This window comes from Pelophylax lessonae (assembly GCF_965119305.1).
Source record: "Pelophylax lessonae genome assembly, chromosome: 8".
Classification (NCBI taxonomy): domain Eukaryota; kingdom Metazoa; phylum Chordata; class Amphibia; order Anura; family Ranidae; genus Pelophylax; species Pelophylax lessonae.
The window spans coordinates 89,776,049-89,792,873 of NC_138775.1; the positions used below are offsets into that span (position 1 = coordinate 89,776,049).

The 16,825-nt window shown below is 41.7% G+C and overlaps 1 protein-coding gene across 1 annotated transcript in view; it reads right to left on the minus strand.

The window, feature by feature from the left end:
- KCTD17 (potassium channel tetramerization domain containing 17) overlaps positions 1-16,825 on the minus strand; it is a 99,080-nt gene that overhangs the window by 12,805 nt on the left and 69,450 nt on the right. Inside the window, exon 4 of the mRNA XM_082265492.1 lies at positions 8,259-8,354. Within this exon, the coding sequence (XP_082121618.1) occupies positions 8,259-8,354 (96 nt within the window). The remainder of the gene's footprint in view (positions 1-8,258; positions 8,355-16,825) is intronic.

Genomic DNA, 16,825 nt, shown 5'->3' on the forward strand with positions numbered 1-16,825 from the left:
CGCCCTGTTCACATCTGAGCGTTTTTCAGCTCATAAAACGCTCATCTCTCAATTATTATTATTTTTTTTTTATTATTATACAGGATTTATATAGTGCCAACAGTTTGCGCAGCGCTTTACAATGTGAGGGAAGACAATACAGTTACAATACAGTTCAAAACAGGAGGAACTAGAGGGCCCTGCTCGTTAGAGCTTACAATCTGAAGTCTCAAAAGGCCCAACAAGCAAAATCCCTTTCATTTCAATGGCCCCTGTTCATATACAAGTGTTTTGTCGCCTGAAGCAAAATGCCTAAAGCTTAAAAAAAAGTACATGAACTTCTTTTTTGGCAGATTACAGGTGTTTTTATTGGATGTCAATGCCTGCCTCCAAACACCTGCAAAAAACACCTGAAAAAATGCCTGAACAATGCCTGAAAAACGCCCAAAAAAGCCCTGAAAAACGGCCATAAAAACGCCTGAAAGCGATACGCTCAGGTGTGAATGGAGCCTTAGGGATGTGATGGATTTTCGCTGTCAAGACGGAGCTGTGCATTCTTTACATATGCAGAGCTCTGTCCAGGCTCTCTCTTCGACAATCAGCTGGTGCTGGTTGACATCCATTGGCCTGCACCCGCTGATCGGCTTCTGCTGTGACTAATCATATTTATACGTAATTCTACACAGAACGGACACCCTATGTAGCAGCAAATCTGCTATAGGGCGGTCGGCAAGTGGTTAAAGCTGACCCCCAGGTATAGATTTTTTTACACCATTACACTGGTCCAGCTTGGACCAATGTAATCATGGATTTTCTGTCGCTGTGGGATTCCTGTGGAAACTGGAAATCATCAAGGCATTCTCTGATTAGACAAGGTGGAGTTTGTGACATTCCGCTCCACCTCTCCACCTTGTCCATTCGGAGAAAGCCTTTGCACTCATTGAAAAAAGTGCAAGATGTTCCCTGAATGGTACCCAATGCCAAGTGGGTGACCCCCTCAGGTTATTATCCAGCAGGGCAGCCGCCTGGCATAGGGCTCAGATGACAGTAGTGATAGTGTGGTATCAGCAGCTACTACAGTGACTTCTAGATTCTACCGGCACCCACAGGTGTGAAAAATGTATGCCTACATTGATCCAAGTATATTGAAAAAATCCGCGCTTAGGATATACTAGAGTCTCTTCAGGCACTGGCTGCAGCCCACCTTTATGACTATATTCCAAAGATATATAGTGAGAGATAAAAATAAAGGAAGGTGTATGGCGCTGCCAATGTGCTCTTGTTAATAAATAAACACCTCTAAAAGTGCCAAAGTGCAATAAATATATGCTGTGTGTCTCCTAATAATTAATAAATGGAATAAATATATAAAGTGGTATAAAAGGCAGGTGACTGTATTATAATAATAAATAAACGCCTCAAAAAGTGCCAAAGTGCAACAAATATATGCTTTGTGTCTCCTAATAATTAATAAATAAGATTGGTGTCTGGAAGGGAATAAATATATAAAGTGGTATAAATAGCAGGTGACTGTATTAAAAAATAAATAAATATATGTGCAGTGAGGTGTTATACAAGGTCCAAGACTATAGTAAAAAACTAAATATACAAGCCTTGGGCTGGTTGAATAAATAGCAGGTATATGGTGATACTGTGACCTGTCACAAATGGGTGACAGGAAATAAAATCTGAAGTGACGTGTGATAAAGATGATGAATTACGTGATAAATTGGTAAAAAATAGGTAATAGTGAACAGCTATATCAACCCCTAGGTATAGCCGAATAAATAATATAGATATTACAATATAATCCACTGACGCATTACAAACCAACAGGGAACTGTATATGAAACCTTGCAATAGGTATAAAAATATAAAAAAATGTAAATAGGTATAAAAATATAAAAAAATGTAAATAAATCAGACAACCGTAGAAGAACGTAGCAGCAATAATCAGAATCTCAAATAAATAAATAGTCCATAAATAGTTCACTTGGTTCTTAAAAATCGATAATCCCACAGTTATGAATAGTCCATAAGTTAGCAGTGCAACAAATTTTCAGAAAAAAGTGACTTCGGTGCAGGTGCTTCTATGTATTTCTTTAAGGGTGCCCAAACACAGGTGATCACTCCGTGCTCCCCGCACCCCCAGGACCGCACTCACCAGAATTAAGGACCCCTACAGGGGTACCGAGCCTTGGGTATATTATTCTCTGGGTCCCCCTCTGGTCTCCCTGGGTGGTCCAATGGACACGAGTGCTGTCCTGTAGCCTGCCCGAGTCCTCGTCACACTGTCCTTAAGGTTATGCTTATCCACGGGTATGTATGGGGAATAAAGGGCTCACATAGGGTAGTACCGTCCAGTAAATCTTTATTAAATTAAAAGAATAGTACTCACAAACATTCGAGAAACAATCGGCAGGGATACACAGTAGCGGTCGCGCACTTCCAGGACGCCGTGCGTTCCACAGACCGGATGTGCGTTCCAATCAGGCGGATGTGACGTGATGACGCTCTACGCGTTTCGTCAGTCTGACTTCTTCAGGAGTCACTCCTGAAGACGTCAGACTGACGAAACGCGTAGAGCGTCATCACGTCACATCCGCCTGGTTGGAACGCACATCCGGTCTGTGGAACGCACGGAGTCCCGGAAGTGCGCGACCGCTACTGTGTATCCCTGCCGATTGTTTCTCGAATGTTTGTGAGTACTATTCTTTTAATTTAATAAAGATTTACTAGATGGTACTACCCTATGTGAGCCCTTTATTCCCCATACATACCCGTGGATAAGCATAACCTTAAGGACAGTGTGACGAGGACTCGGGCAGGCTACAGGACAGCACTCGTGTCCATTGGACCACCCAGGGAGACCAGAGGGGGACCCAGAGAATAATATACCCAAGGCTCGGTACCCCTGTAGGGGTCCTTAATTCTGGTGAGTGCGGTCCTGGGGGTGCGGGGAGCACGGAGTGATCACCTGTGTTTGGGCACCCTTAAAGAAATACATAGAAGCACCTGCACCAAAGTCACTTTTTTCTGAAAATTTGTTGCACTGCTAACTTATGGACTATTCATAACTGTGGGATTATCGATTTTTAAGAACCAAGTGAACTATTTATGGACTATTTATTTATTTGAGATTCTGATTATTGCTGCTACCTTCTTCTACGGTTGTCTGATTTATTTACATTTTTTTATATTTTTATACCTATTGCAAGGTTTCATATACAGTTCCCTGTTGGTTTGTGATGCGTCAGTGGATTATATTGTAATATCTATATTATTTATTCAGCTATACCTAGGGGTTGATATAGCTGTTCACTATTACCTATTTTTTACCAATTTATCACGTAATTCATCATCTTTATCACACGTCACTTCAGATTTTATTTCCTGTCACCCATTTGTGACAGGTCACAGTATCACCATATACCTGCTATTTATTCAACCAGCCCAAGGCTTGTATATTTAGTTTTTTACTATAGTCTTGGACCTTGTATAACACCTCACTGCACATATATTTATTTATTTTTTAATACAGTCACCTGCTATTTATACCACTTTATATATTTATTCCCTTCCAGACACCAATCTTATTTATTAATTATTAGGAGACACAAAGCATATATTTGTTGCACTTTGGCACTTTTTGAGGCGTTTATTTATTATTATAATACAGTCACCTGCCTTTTTTACCACTTTATATATTTATTCCATTTATTAATTATTAGGAGACACACAGCATATATTTATTGCACTTTGGCACTTTTAGAGGTGTTTATTTATTAACAAGAGCACATTGGCAGCGCCATACACCTTCCTTTATTTTTATCTACATTGATCCAAGCTGGACCAAAGTAACTATCTCAAAAATCTATACCTGGATTTCAGCTTTAAGCTCACCGCCCACTTTAGAATCTGATGATGCAATCTTCTTTAGATCAGCCGACAAGAATATAGTCAAGGTCCTGCCTGGGTAAATACAGAGTGAGGGAGGCCCTCATATTACCATTGGTAAATAAAATTTGAGCTCCAGGCCATTTCTGAGACTTTTTGTTTGCATGTAAATATCAGTATTTTTTTCTAGAAAATAACTTAGAACACCCAAGCATTATATATTTTTTAACCACTTGCCGACCGTATACTGTATTTATACGTCGGCAAGCTGGCTCTCCCAGGCAAAACCACGCATCGGTACGTTATTTGCCTGGGAGGGGCTAGGGGGCGATCGTCAGCGGGGAAGCTGGCGCGTGTGTCAGGCCAGAGAAGGACGGTCGGCTGATGTAAACACAGCCGACCGTCCTTCTCCCTGGGATGATCACAGAGCCCATGTGATCCTGCTATATAGGATCGCATGTCTCTGTGTTCATCTCACAAGCCCATCCCCCCCACAGTTAGAATCACTCCCCTAGGCTTACATTTAACCCCTTGATCACCAACAATGTTAACCCCTTCCCTGCCAGTGTCATTATTACAGTAACCGATCATATTTTTAGCACTGATTACTGTAGTAATGTCACTGGTACCCCCAAAAGTGTCAAAAATGTCAGTTAGGGGTCTGATCTGTCCACCGCAATGTCGCAGTGCCGCAAAAAATCGCAGATCGCCGCCATTACTAGTAAAAAAAAAAAAACAATAAAACAGACAGAAATCTTTCCCGTAGTTATTAAACGCGATAACTTTTGCGCAAACCAATCAAAATACGCTTATTGCGATTTTTTTATACCAAAAATATGTAGCAGAAAACAAATTGGCCTGAAATGTTAAAAAATTTCGATTTTTACTTTTTTTTTTTTTTGGGAATGTTATATAGCAGAATGTGAAAAATAGGGCCTGGTCATTAAGAGGGGAAAATCCTCTGGTCTGAAAGTGGTTAAAGCAGAGCCCCCTAGAGAATAAAATTGTGAGTTTTGCTATTTTTTATGTCATGCGGTATTTGGGCAGAGACTTTTCAAACACAATTTTTGGGAAAAAATACACTTTTTTTAATTCTAGTGCAAAAAAAAACACAATACATAACCCAATTTTTTTTTGCAAAATGTAAAAGATGATGTTACGTTGAGTAAAAAGATACCAAATTTGGCATGCTTTAAAATTGCACACACCTGTGCAACTACCACAAATTACGTAAATTCTACTATCCATAGGCGATGCTTTAAAAGCCTTTACAGGTTAGCACTTTAGGTTTACAAGGTTAGAAGGTCTATTGCTAGAATTACTGCCCACGATCTGACGTTCGCAGTGATACCTTACATGTGTGGGGGCGATCGCTGTTTGCGTGCATGCGGGACTGATGCGTACATTCGCCTTTGTGTGTGAGCATGGGGGACGGGGGTACTTTACATTTTTATGTTTTTTAAATTATTAATTTATTATTTTTTTTTATTTTTACTGTTACTTCTAATTTTTTTAATCCCTTTTAATGTAAACAACCCTTGTGACATCAATAGGCACATGACAGGTACTCTCTGTGAAGGGATCTGGGGTCAAAAAGACCCCATATCCCTCCTCTGCACTTAAAAGCATTCAAAACAGCAGGATTGGCATGTTTGAATGCTTTTATTTATTTATTTTTTTTTTTTTAATGGCACTTATGACATCAGGGTAAACTGGAAGTGATGTCAGTTCATTGCTTTCAGGTTACCACTATGTAGACCTGATCAAAGTTGATCCCCGCTTTGTTGAGGTGTCCAGCCATCCGGCTTGTTGCTTGGGTCTCCCGGTGGGATGAGAGAGTCAGAGCCTCCCGCAGAAGGTGGCTGGAGGGGGAAGACGTCCCCTCCTGCTGCTTGTAACCTCAATTGAGCAGTTAGCTCATTAGCCGCTCTGATTGCTCTAACAAGGTAGCCGACCGTCGGCTCTAAAAAAATGGTACCAGGATGATGCCTGCAGCGGCAACCACTTGAAGAGACATACCAGTAAGTCAATTGGTGGCAAGTGGTTCAACACATTGTATGGTCAGGTTGTAACGATGGTAAGCTTAAAACCTTTTTTTTATTATTGTGGATGGAAGTGTAAATGCACTTGTTAAAGTCCTATTAAACCCAAAAGCCAAAATGTATTACATTGCAGCTTACCAATTCTTAGATGTGATGGCTGCATTCATTTTCTTTTTTAGGCTTTCTTTCTTCTATTTTCATCTGGTGATCCTGCCAGCAAGTCTGTTGTTTTTCAAAAGAACAAGCCCTCCAACAGAATTTATCAAGAACAGAGATAAGATGCAAACCATTGGCAGGGGTACTTACAATGGTCAGCTTTTATTTGTTTATGTAAAACCTTTAAACCAAAATGAAAAATAGTTTGGCTTCAATTTGTTGTGTATCTAAATCTGCTAGTACATCTAACACTCCCCTCCCCCCAGACTAATAATGGTGCTATCTGTTGTGCCTCCTGTGCTCCTTCATCACTCTAACACAGAAGGAGTGTTACTGGCCAGATCACCAAGTGAAAACAGAGGGGAAAAAAGCCTAAGAAAGGAAAATGAATGCAGCCTCCACATCTAATGATTGGTCAGCTGCAACATACTGCATTTTTAGTTATGGGTTTAATACAGTTATAAGCACTTATTGCTGTCTGGGACCCTCCTGGGGAGATGTCTCCTACTTCCTGTCCATGTGATTACTGAGAGTGGAAGACACAAATAGCCAGTAAGAACAGTCTGCCAGAGGTTCTAAACCTTTACCTTTTTATGTTTCAATGTTTTTACTGGTTTCAGAAAAAAGGCATATAAAGGTACAAACAGTCCATGACTGTAAAGAAAGTCAAAATCCTTTTAAAACATATATCATGGTACATATACTCATAAAACTGTAACATTAACATCTGTAAATGGTAGGGCTCCTCTGTTTTGACTGTTACTGTGCTGGCCGGTCTGGGCCGCGCCACCCTCCTCTCTGATGCCCCAACGGGAACAAACTGCGTCACAAGGAAGAGAGCAAACCGCCCAACCCCCAGTTATTAATACTATAGCAGTCTGTGGAGGTGTCCACCTTCTCCATTCTGAGCAGGAATACTGCTAGGTTGTAGGCTATAAGCAATATCAGCAAAATCTAGCAGCCGAGGAGGTGAGGACCAGTATTGGTCCATTAGCATCAAATTCAGTAATAAAAGGTGCGAGATAAAAGAAGAAGAGATAGAAAAGAAGTATAGAGAAAGAAAAAGGTAAGAAAAAGTAGAAAAAGAAGTAGATAGTAAGGTGTCGGTGTCTAGGTCGATGAAAGCAAGGTTTGAGTGTAGTTGTCAAACAAATCAACCTCAGGAGACAGAAGTTCTCCCTCCGATCAGGGAGGTCCAGACAGGTACCTCATCCAGGATTCCCATACTTTCTCAAAAAGGGTCATTTTATCTTGAAGTATGGCCACCATCCTCTCATTAATCATGATCCAGGTCAGCTTAAACCTGAATCCTTAATAGAAAAAAAAAGTATTTTGTTGCAGTCTGTGCCCATACTGAAGAGATTTCCTATTACTTCCTGTAGGATCAGTTACTATAAAAGTCAGTGCTATGGTGTAACTAGCAGGCTGCTGGCAAAGTAGGGATTGATATACAAATCCTAAGAAATGCACATAAAAAATGATTTGCCATGCCAAATAAATATAAGCACATCCAAATATTGATCATTCTTCCATCGATAGTGTATATAAATAGAATAAATATAAATGATAAATACAAATAATTAAACAATCAATAATCTCCGCCAAATCTTCCAATGTGTGTTTACTGACCTCCACTCAGTGAATTGCACACTCACCAGAATCAACAGCTACAGCAAGTGTAACTACAACAGCCTAATCGCTCTGAGCCACTGCTCTCTCCTTGCTGAACACCATCTCCGTCCTTTCCTCACATCAAGGCTATGCACTGGTATAAAAGGAGCCTCTGCCCAAGAATCTATGCAGTGGTGTGATGTCAGCACATAGACCTCGCCCTACGCATTTTGTCCAATAGCATGTCCACAGGGACCTCTCAGTGACTGCAGTCAATTTATCTAAATAAATCTATCCAAAACACCAGCTGTGCAAAGGACAACTGGCTCTGGCAATTAGAGGAGCTTCTCCCAAGGTGGTGCCTTCAGGCAGGAGCCCACCATGTGTTGAGGGAAATCCATTGCTGCTTACGAATTACTCTTTTCCTAAAGGGACCCTCTTGTGGTGTACTGTTTATCCACCAGCCCAAAAAGTTGGGAGGAAAACCAAAAGTGATGTATGTCTTATTTTCTATTTTCTCGTTTCTTTTCAATTACCCCCAACCCACCAGGAAGATTTGGTAATGGTCTTTACCTGCTCAAATTTCCAGTTGTCAGACATTGTAGAGACCATCTGTGCCAGCTCTGCTTCTTGACATTGCAGCACTCGATAAACATGCTTCGGTTGGGACTGAAAAAGAAACTATCCATTTTTAATTGACATGTACATTAAGGTGGAACTAAAAAATTACATATATAATACAGCCAACCACCAGCATTAACACAACGGGTTTTTTTTTTCCTGAGTCTCCTGTCACATAGTTTTATTACTGCAAGTAGATTTGAATTATTTATATTTTTTTTACTTTAATTTACAGTACTTTAAAAGTGAAATCACTGAGGGCATTGGCAGTGTATTCCTAAGCCAGGCCTAGATGGACTGAATTTGATTCATTTATGGGCAGGCTGGTTTTACTAAAGTTGATCAACTTGGGTACAACCAACCTGTTGGATTTTTTACAAGCAATTACTGCTGACAGCTATAGCTGCCATCAGTAATCATTGTGTTTTGCCAACCTGGAAGGCTCCCCGTCGGCAGAACACTATTGCACTGTGAGAGAGATTCCCCCCATTAGCACAGTAATTGTTGATGGGAGAATTGAGAGATTTTCTTTCTTTAGTGAAGGCAATCAAATCATCTTTGGCCAACTTCAGATAAAAGCTGGAGATCAACCCCAGCTAATGCTTTTTAACCACTTGCCGACCACCGCACGACTATTTACTGCGGCGGTCAGCCCCTCACAGGCAGAGTGACGTAGGTCTACGTCGCTAGCCTGTGAGGGTCTAGGGAGCGAGGCGGCACCGCCAGAGGCGCGCTCCCGCTCCCGAGAGGTCACGGACCCCCCCGCACGTGTGACCGGCAGACCCGATGTCTGCCGGTCACTCGGCGATCGTCGGGGGAGAGGGAAAAAGGCAGGGGGCTAATGTAAACAAGCCGCCTGTCATTCTCCCCGATGTATGAATGATGATCATATGGTTCTACTATGTAGAACCGTTGATCACTGTTCATACATCTCAAGCCACAGCCAATCACAGTTAAAATCACGCCCCTAGGGACACACATAGCCCCTCCCTCTCAAAAAAGTTAACCCCTTCACTGCCAGTGTAATTTTACAGTAACAGTGCATATGTATAGCACTGGTTACTGTAAAAATGTCACTGGTAACCCCAAAAGTGTCAAAAATGTCAGTCAAGGGTCCGATCTGTCCGCCGCAATGTCGCAGTACCGCAAAAAAATCGCAGATCGTCGCCATTACGCGTTAAAAAAAAAAAACAACAAAAATGACAAAAATCTTTCCCTTTGTTAGTAAACGCGATAACTTTTGCGCAAACCAATCAAAATACGCTTTTTGTGATTTTTTTTACCAAACATATGTAGCATAAAACAAATTGGCTGAAAATGTTAAAAAATTTTGATTTTTACTTTTTCTTTTTGGGGAATTTCATATAAAAAAATTTGAAAAATATTGTTATTTTTGCAGAATTGACGCTCTTTTTTTGGTTTATAGCGCATGATCAAAAAATCGCACAGGTGATCAAATACCACCAAAAGAAAGCTCTGTTTGTGGGAAAAAAAAGGACATCAAATTCGTTTAGGTACAGCTTCGCACGACCGCGCAATTGTCCGTTAAAGTCACGCAGTGCCGAATCGCAAAATACCCCCCTGGTCTTTTAGCAGCCAAATCCTCCGGGGCTTAAGTGGTTAAGAAGTTACAGCAACTTACAGTTAAAACATATATATAAAAGATGACCATGGGAAGCACCCCTAAGTGATATATGCTTTGTCTCAACCCCCACACCTGTCACTTTTGCTGGACAGTTGCATGTACATTTGCAGAAAAAATAGAGACTGTAAAATGAAAAGGGAATTCATGTACTAAATGCAATAGTTACAGATATTTAAGCTGACCTTCATTTTTATTTTAGACATTATAACCCTTACCCTTACCCCACAATATATATTGGTATTTTTTTTTTTTTACGTAGTAAGTCCCTTTTACAGCAGATGTTTTCTTCCACTTCCTCGATTCTTGCCTAGGCAAGGATGCCATAGCCTTAGTGCACAACCCTCCTGCAGCCTTCTAGCGTCACATCCCTGAAAGCTTCAGGACCGTTTCCTCCAGCTGGTGCATCTTGCGCATTCTCAAAAGGGCTGGAAAGTCACAGCTGGCTCCTGAATCCAAGATGGCAGCACAGGACCAGCCCTCTTATCCACCTCCCTATCAATGTACTCAAAAGTATTTAATACTTAGCCTTCACTCTAAAGATCTTCACTGTGTACTTGGTTGACGTCATACAGCCCTTTGTTGGAAATCGTACAAGATGAGCTATGCATCTACTAGCAATGCATGCCACCTATGCTATTCATTCCATTACATATGTTAGGGATTCATGTGAGTGGATGTGCCTATCAAAGGCATGGCTCCATATATCGAAATTGTGCATGCACAGTGGACGGATGGCCCAGCCAGAACTATTAACTAAGAAAAGTTGTGTTGTGCCTGGCAAGGCTAGCAAGTAAAAGTCTCTGGAGCAATTGTACACTAAAGGTCAAGGGGCTATAAAGGTCACGCTGACTAAAATTGAAGTTGTCTTTTAACTTTTCTCTGCCAGCAGAGTCATATGTTTTAATAATAAGTAAACCCACCTCTACTGATAGGAAGGAGTTCCCTTATGGGCACATGTAGGTCTTTATCCCATCTTTATAGGTGTCCTGTAACATTAGCTGGGATGACATGACATGGTGGTTAGCAAGGCAATGGCTGCTTTGGAAGTGGTTGTCCATCTATGGCTTCCAGCACTTGCTTGAGGTAAGCAAAGGCAAGAGAAATGCAGAGAAAGGTCTGGTGTGTCAGCCTCACCTCCGTCTGCTCTTCTCATTTGGGTGCTTGCCTTGGACAAGAGCTGGGAGTTGGAGTCAGGCGCTCCCTAGGAAAGCAGCCATCTCCTTGCTAGCTGCCATAATGGGTGGCTGTGCACCAATGGAACAAAATACTGCATGTACTTTTTCCCATGAGGAACTGAATGAAAAAAAAAGAAGCAATACTTCTTTGAAGTATCTCAGCACCTTTAGCAAGCATTGGTTAAAAAAAAAAAAAAAAAAAAACATCTAATTTATAGTTAATATTTGCATTTATTTATTTTCCAACAACAGGAGGGCAGCATTAGGAGCATGACTCTCTAGCTTGGCTTTGAAATGCTTGCATTGGAACAAAGCACGAAATTTTGACAGGGAGATTTTACTGTTTACTTACTATTGTACACAAAAAAGAGGAAATATCTGCACTAGTAAATTTAACAAATATTAGCTGCTGAACACTTATACCTATTATACCAGGCACATCCAAATGAAATAAAACAGAAGTGCAGTGCATACATTTTGTGTTATAAACATGAATATGTGATAATCATTAGGCAACACCATAATCAGTGAAAATATCAGGATTATCCACAGAGTCCTAAATAGTACACAATGAAATGTATTAGTGCAGGGGTATTGAATTAAAATTCCCGGAGGTCCGGCCATTAAAATTTTTATCCAGCAGAGGTCCGAGTCTCATGTTTGTGCTATGAATCTGTTTCATCACATTACAGCCCCTCCCTATTACATTACAGTTTTCCCTTTTACATCAGTGTCATCAGTGCTTCCCTTTACATCACAGCCTCCCCTTTACACTATAGCGTCCCTTTTAAATTGCAGAATCCCCTCTTTACATCACAGAACCCCCCCCCCTTTACAAAACAGCCCCCATTTACATTACAGTGTCCCTTTACATCACTGTACCCCACTTTACAATACAGCACCGCCTTTACATCAGAGTACCCCTTTACAATAAAGCCCTTTTACATTACAGTGCCTGCTTTACATCACAGCCCCCCTTTGAATCCAAGTCCTCCCATTTTACATCACAGCCCCCCTTTACAACACAATGCTTCCTTTACTTAAATGTTCTCTGTACCCCTGCACATCACAGCACCCCCACCTTACATCAGATACCTACACCCTTTACGTCAGCCCCCCCCCCCTTCCTTGCACCTCAGTCCCCTTCACAGCCCCCCTTCCTTGCACCTCAGTACCCTTCACAGCCCCTCTTCCTTGCACCTCAGTCCCCTTTGCAGCCCCCTCTAACTTGCATCTCAGTCCCCTTCACAGCCCCCCTTTACTTGCATCTCAGTCCCCCCTTACTTGCATCTCAGTCTCCCTCACAGCCCCCCTCCTTGTATCCCAGTTCCCTTCACAGCCCCCCTTCTAGCACCCCAGTCCCCTTCAAAGCCCCCCTTAACTTGCACTTCAGTCCTCTTCACGGCCCCCTCCTTTTATCCCAGTCCCCCTCCTTGTATCCCAGTCCCCTTCACAGCCCCCCTCCTGGCACTCCAGTCCTTTACAGCTCCTTACTTTCACTTACTTTCATTTCAGTCTCCTTCACTGCCCCCCCCCTCCTTGTATCCAAGTCCCCTTCACAGCACCACCACCTCCCTTTTTTATACTGGTCCCCTTTACAGCCACTTTCTGTCCCTGTAAACCTCCTCCTACCTCACACAGCAGGTAGAAGGCAAAAGGAACAGCATGTCCATACAGTAGGCGGGACATGTTTTTATTTTATTAACAGGCAGGGGTTGGCTGTTAGGACTGCCCCACATCCTAGCCATAAATCACTGGCTTGTTAACTTGAAAAGGATGTCCCGCCCTCTGTCTGGACATGCCGTGCCTTCTGCATGCTACGGACGAATGCTGTGGCAGCGGCAGGAGAAGGAAGCTGTCAGCCGAGAGAAGATACCTAGGCTGCTGAGTGGCAGAGCCGCGGTCTGAGTAGAATTGCTTTGTGGTCTGCCTTTTGGCCCACAGTCCACCATTTAGTGATGCCTGTACTAGTGTATACATCTCCAAAGTGAAAAATATGAAAAAAGAAAAATTCCCAATTATAACTTCATATGTGATGAAAAGACATCCAGGGATAGCCAATGTGACACCCAAAAAAAAGATCCACACCAGAGGCTTACAGGAATGCCAGTGACCGCCTTATTCAGGGTGGTCAAAACTCACTCTATCAAGCAATGATGATGAGTTTAATGGAAGGAGCAAACATTAGCATAGGAACCTCTTAGTAGTAATGGAGATGGATCCAGCAATCAAATGGGTCTTCCCCACGCATTTCATCAGATATGATATCATCAGGGGCACCTACAATATTTACACTATGATGAGCTCTTACTTCACACATGCTACTGTCTGCTGAGATCCATTTGATTGCTAGATGCATCTCAATTACTACCAAGAGGTTCCTAAGCTAATGTTTGCTCCTTCCATGAGACTCATCCTCATAGCTTGATAGAGTCAGTTTTGATCGCCCTGAATAAGGGGGGGGGGGGGGTCACTGGCATTCCAGTAAGGCTCTGGTGTGGATAGTTTTTTGGGTGTCACATTGGCTATCCTGGATTCCTTTCCAAGCATATATGTAGTTATAGTTATAGAACTTTTTCTTTTTTCCTATTTTTCACTTTGGCGGTGTATACACTAGTACATTTAATTGTGTACTATTTTGGATTCTTTGTTTGACAATCCTTATATTTTCACTGATTATGGTGTTGCTTCATGATTATCACATATTATAGTTTATGACACAAAGTTCATGCGCTGCACTTCTGTGTTATTTTATTTTACACACTCAACTGAAACAGCAAGGTCTAGCCACTTCAAACCCCAACATATACCTAAGTACATTAATCCAGTGCAAACACCTCTGGAAGCAACAAGTTGTAAACATGCATTAAAGTACAAATGTAGCGCCCTAATGAACTTTGCTTAACCGACAAACATATTTTGGTGGACTTTGATTAGGCGGCAAGCATTTAGAAAGAATTCTCTTTTATAGCCCTTTAGTAATAATCACAGCCTAATGTTTGTTTTTCCTAATGCTGCTTTCTATTACTTTTGAATAGTAGCAATGGCCTGAGCGCTGTTAAGTGGAAAAACAGCATTCTTTATAACTCACCATTCAATTTCATTATGGGAATAAAAGCAACCCAAATATTTTTTGTAGCTGCATTTGTTTGGGTCAATTGTGACACACATTTGGTCACTGCCTGCCTTAACTGTATTGATTCTTAAAGCAAATTGTGAGTACACTTTGTCTTAAATATCCAGACAATTGAGATAGGGCAATCAGGTTGTCTTTGGGGCTTCTTCAACCTCTGGCCTCCACAGAAGAAAAAGGATTTTGGCTGAATAAGCGAACATATTGTTCTCCTGGGATATTGTTCAGAATTATGAGCATATGCCATCCATATAAACTTGTATGCTTGCAGGATATGAAGGAATTGGGGTGTCAAAGATGATTTGGTAGCCAGATCATTTGCAGCCATCCAGTCTGACAGTCATCGAATGCAAGAGATTGTGGACATCCCAGCGCTTCCCCTCTAAAGTACTGAGTTCAGGTGTTTCAAGTTAATGATACAATATACAGAGACATTTTAGACAACTGTCTGCTTCCAATCTCATGCCAACAGTTTTGGCAAGGCGCTTTTCTGCATGGCATGACTGTACCCTTGTAAGCTCATAAAGACGTGGTTTAATGAGTTTGATGTGAAGGAACTGCACACAGTCCTAAGTTTAACACCAATTTTCCCCTTTGGGATAAATAGGTACAAACATAGTTTCCAACACTCCCTCATTTGGAGGGACAGTCCTTCCTTTGAGACCAATTCCCTCTGTCACTCCTGGAGCCTCAGCCGTTCCTCATTTTTGTTTAATATGTACATCTTTACACAAAATGTACTATTTTACTACCAAAATGGTTATTCTGCACTAAACGTATTATTAAACCTCTATATTACTGCATTTGTTATTTTAAAAAATGAATGGGAAGGAAAAATAGAGGTAAAAAAAGAGCTTGTGTGGCTTAGCCAATCATTTTCTTCGTATTAGATCTTTATGGTCCATGTATGGCCAGGGTGTGTTCTTTGCATATACACTTTATGCTAAAAGGTGTTCCTCTTCATCATTTCACAAAGTTGGGAGGTATGGGTATGAAGACCGCAAGCCAGGTCATCTCAATCAACATCAGTACATGACCTCACAAATGTTCTTATGGCTAAATGAACACAAACTTCCAAGCCGCAAAATCTGGTGAAAAAGCCTTTGTAGAAGAGGGGAGGCTGCAAAAGTGGTGACAACTCCTTTCTAAGGTGCTCCATCTGTCAAAGGCACTCTGATGTCATCATGTACAATGAAGGACCTATAGCCCTGCATTGTAAATGAAGATGCCCAGAGACTGCCCACAAACGAGAGTTTCAGGGAGAAAAACTGACTGCCTGCTGCCAGGGGAGAGGGTGAAAAGGCAAGTTAAAATCCCTTTTCTTGGTACCCCAGGAATAAACAAGCATTTAACCTTTTCAGTGCGAGGGCAGCCCCAGAGAATTGTTTGTTTTCTCTAGAGATTTCTCAGATTAAAGCTTGGCACAGCCAGCCACCTATCATTGTCAATGGCAATGGCAGACCCCATACTCCTTTCATGGCAAAGTCACTTTAAAGCAGAAAGGTTTTGTGACTAATGAGGTTTATCACACGTTGCTGTTGTATAGTCTAAGGCCTCCTTCACAGTGAGGGAGGTAGTTCAATAAAGCTGCTGCGCCACTTTTCTGGCGTCAATCCCTCTTATTAATGTATTGTGCCAATTTCATGAAGCATATGTGACACTTTTGTTCTGACAGCAACTCATACACCAAATACAGGTAGTTCTACAATGCGCTCTTTAACATTGTTGTGCAAAGAATGCACCAAATAAAAAAAATGGCAGTTTGTATCTTACAAAAGTGCAGCTAATTAAGACCAACTTACTTTTGGTGTACATAGAGAGAAACTGGTGCAAACAAATTTTGTAAAAGTGTCTGGCGTGCGTTCTAAAAGTGGCACAGCATGCACCAGATTTAAATACAAGTTCTAGACAGGTATGTGAATTTGGCACATGCTGCACCACTTCTAGGACACCAGAGACACTTTTACAAAATCTGTCTGTGCCAGTCTTTATGAACTATAAGGTAAGTAAGTATTAAGCTCCAGTGTATGAAACTCCAAGTTGTTGCTGCAAGTGGAAGACACATGTACATCATCTGGCTCAGTTCTGGCAGCCTGTAAAAGTCTGTAAGAGACAGACGCCTACTACAGCTGAACAGTGCACCAAGTCGTAGTAATGTTGGCCGTATGTGCCCTGGGACCAATGCCCAGAAAGCAGACTGCTTGTGTTCTGGGCATTCATCCTTGGACGCTGCTGCTCTACCACTGGGTGCACCATCCAGACCCATCCAGGTGCAGCAGCTTTCAGCCCCTCATAGAGTTTTACAAAATGCCTGTTCTGAGTGCCTTGTAACAGAGCAGTATATTTGCCGCCGATGCCTCCCTACTTGTCATTGGTTGTTAAGGATGCTTTTGACTTCACAATCAACAGCCTCCTAGAAACCAGTCCCTGACAGTGTAAGGAGCCTGATGGACATTCAGACGCTAGTTCCCCATCAGGTCCATGCTCTACTTATGAAATGTCACTATATTCACTCTCCTGCGCTGTGCCACAAGTCCCAATGTGTAGTCAAACTCCTACCTTGACA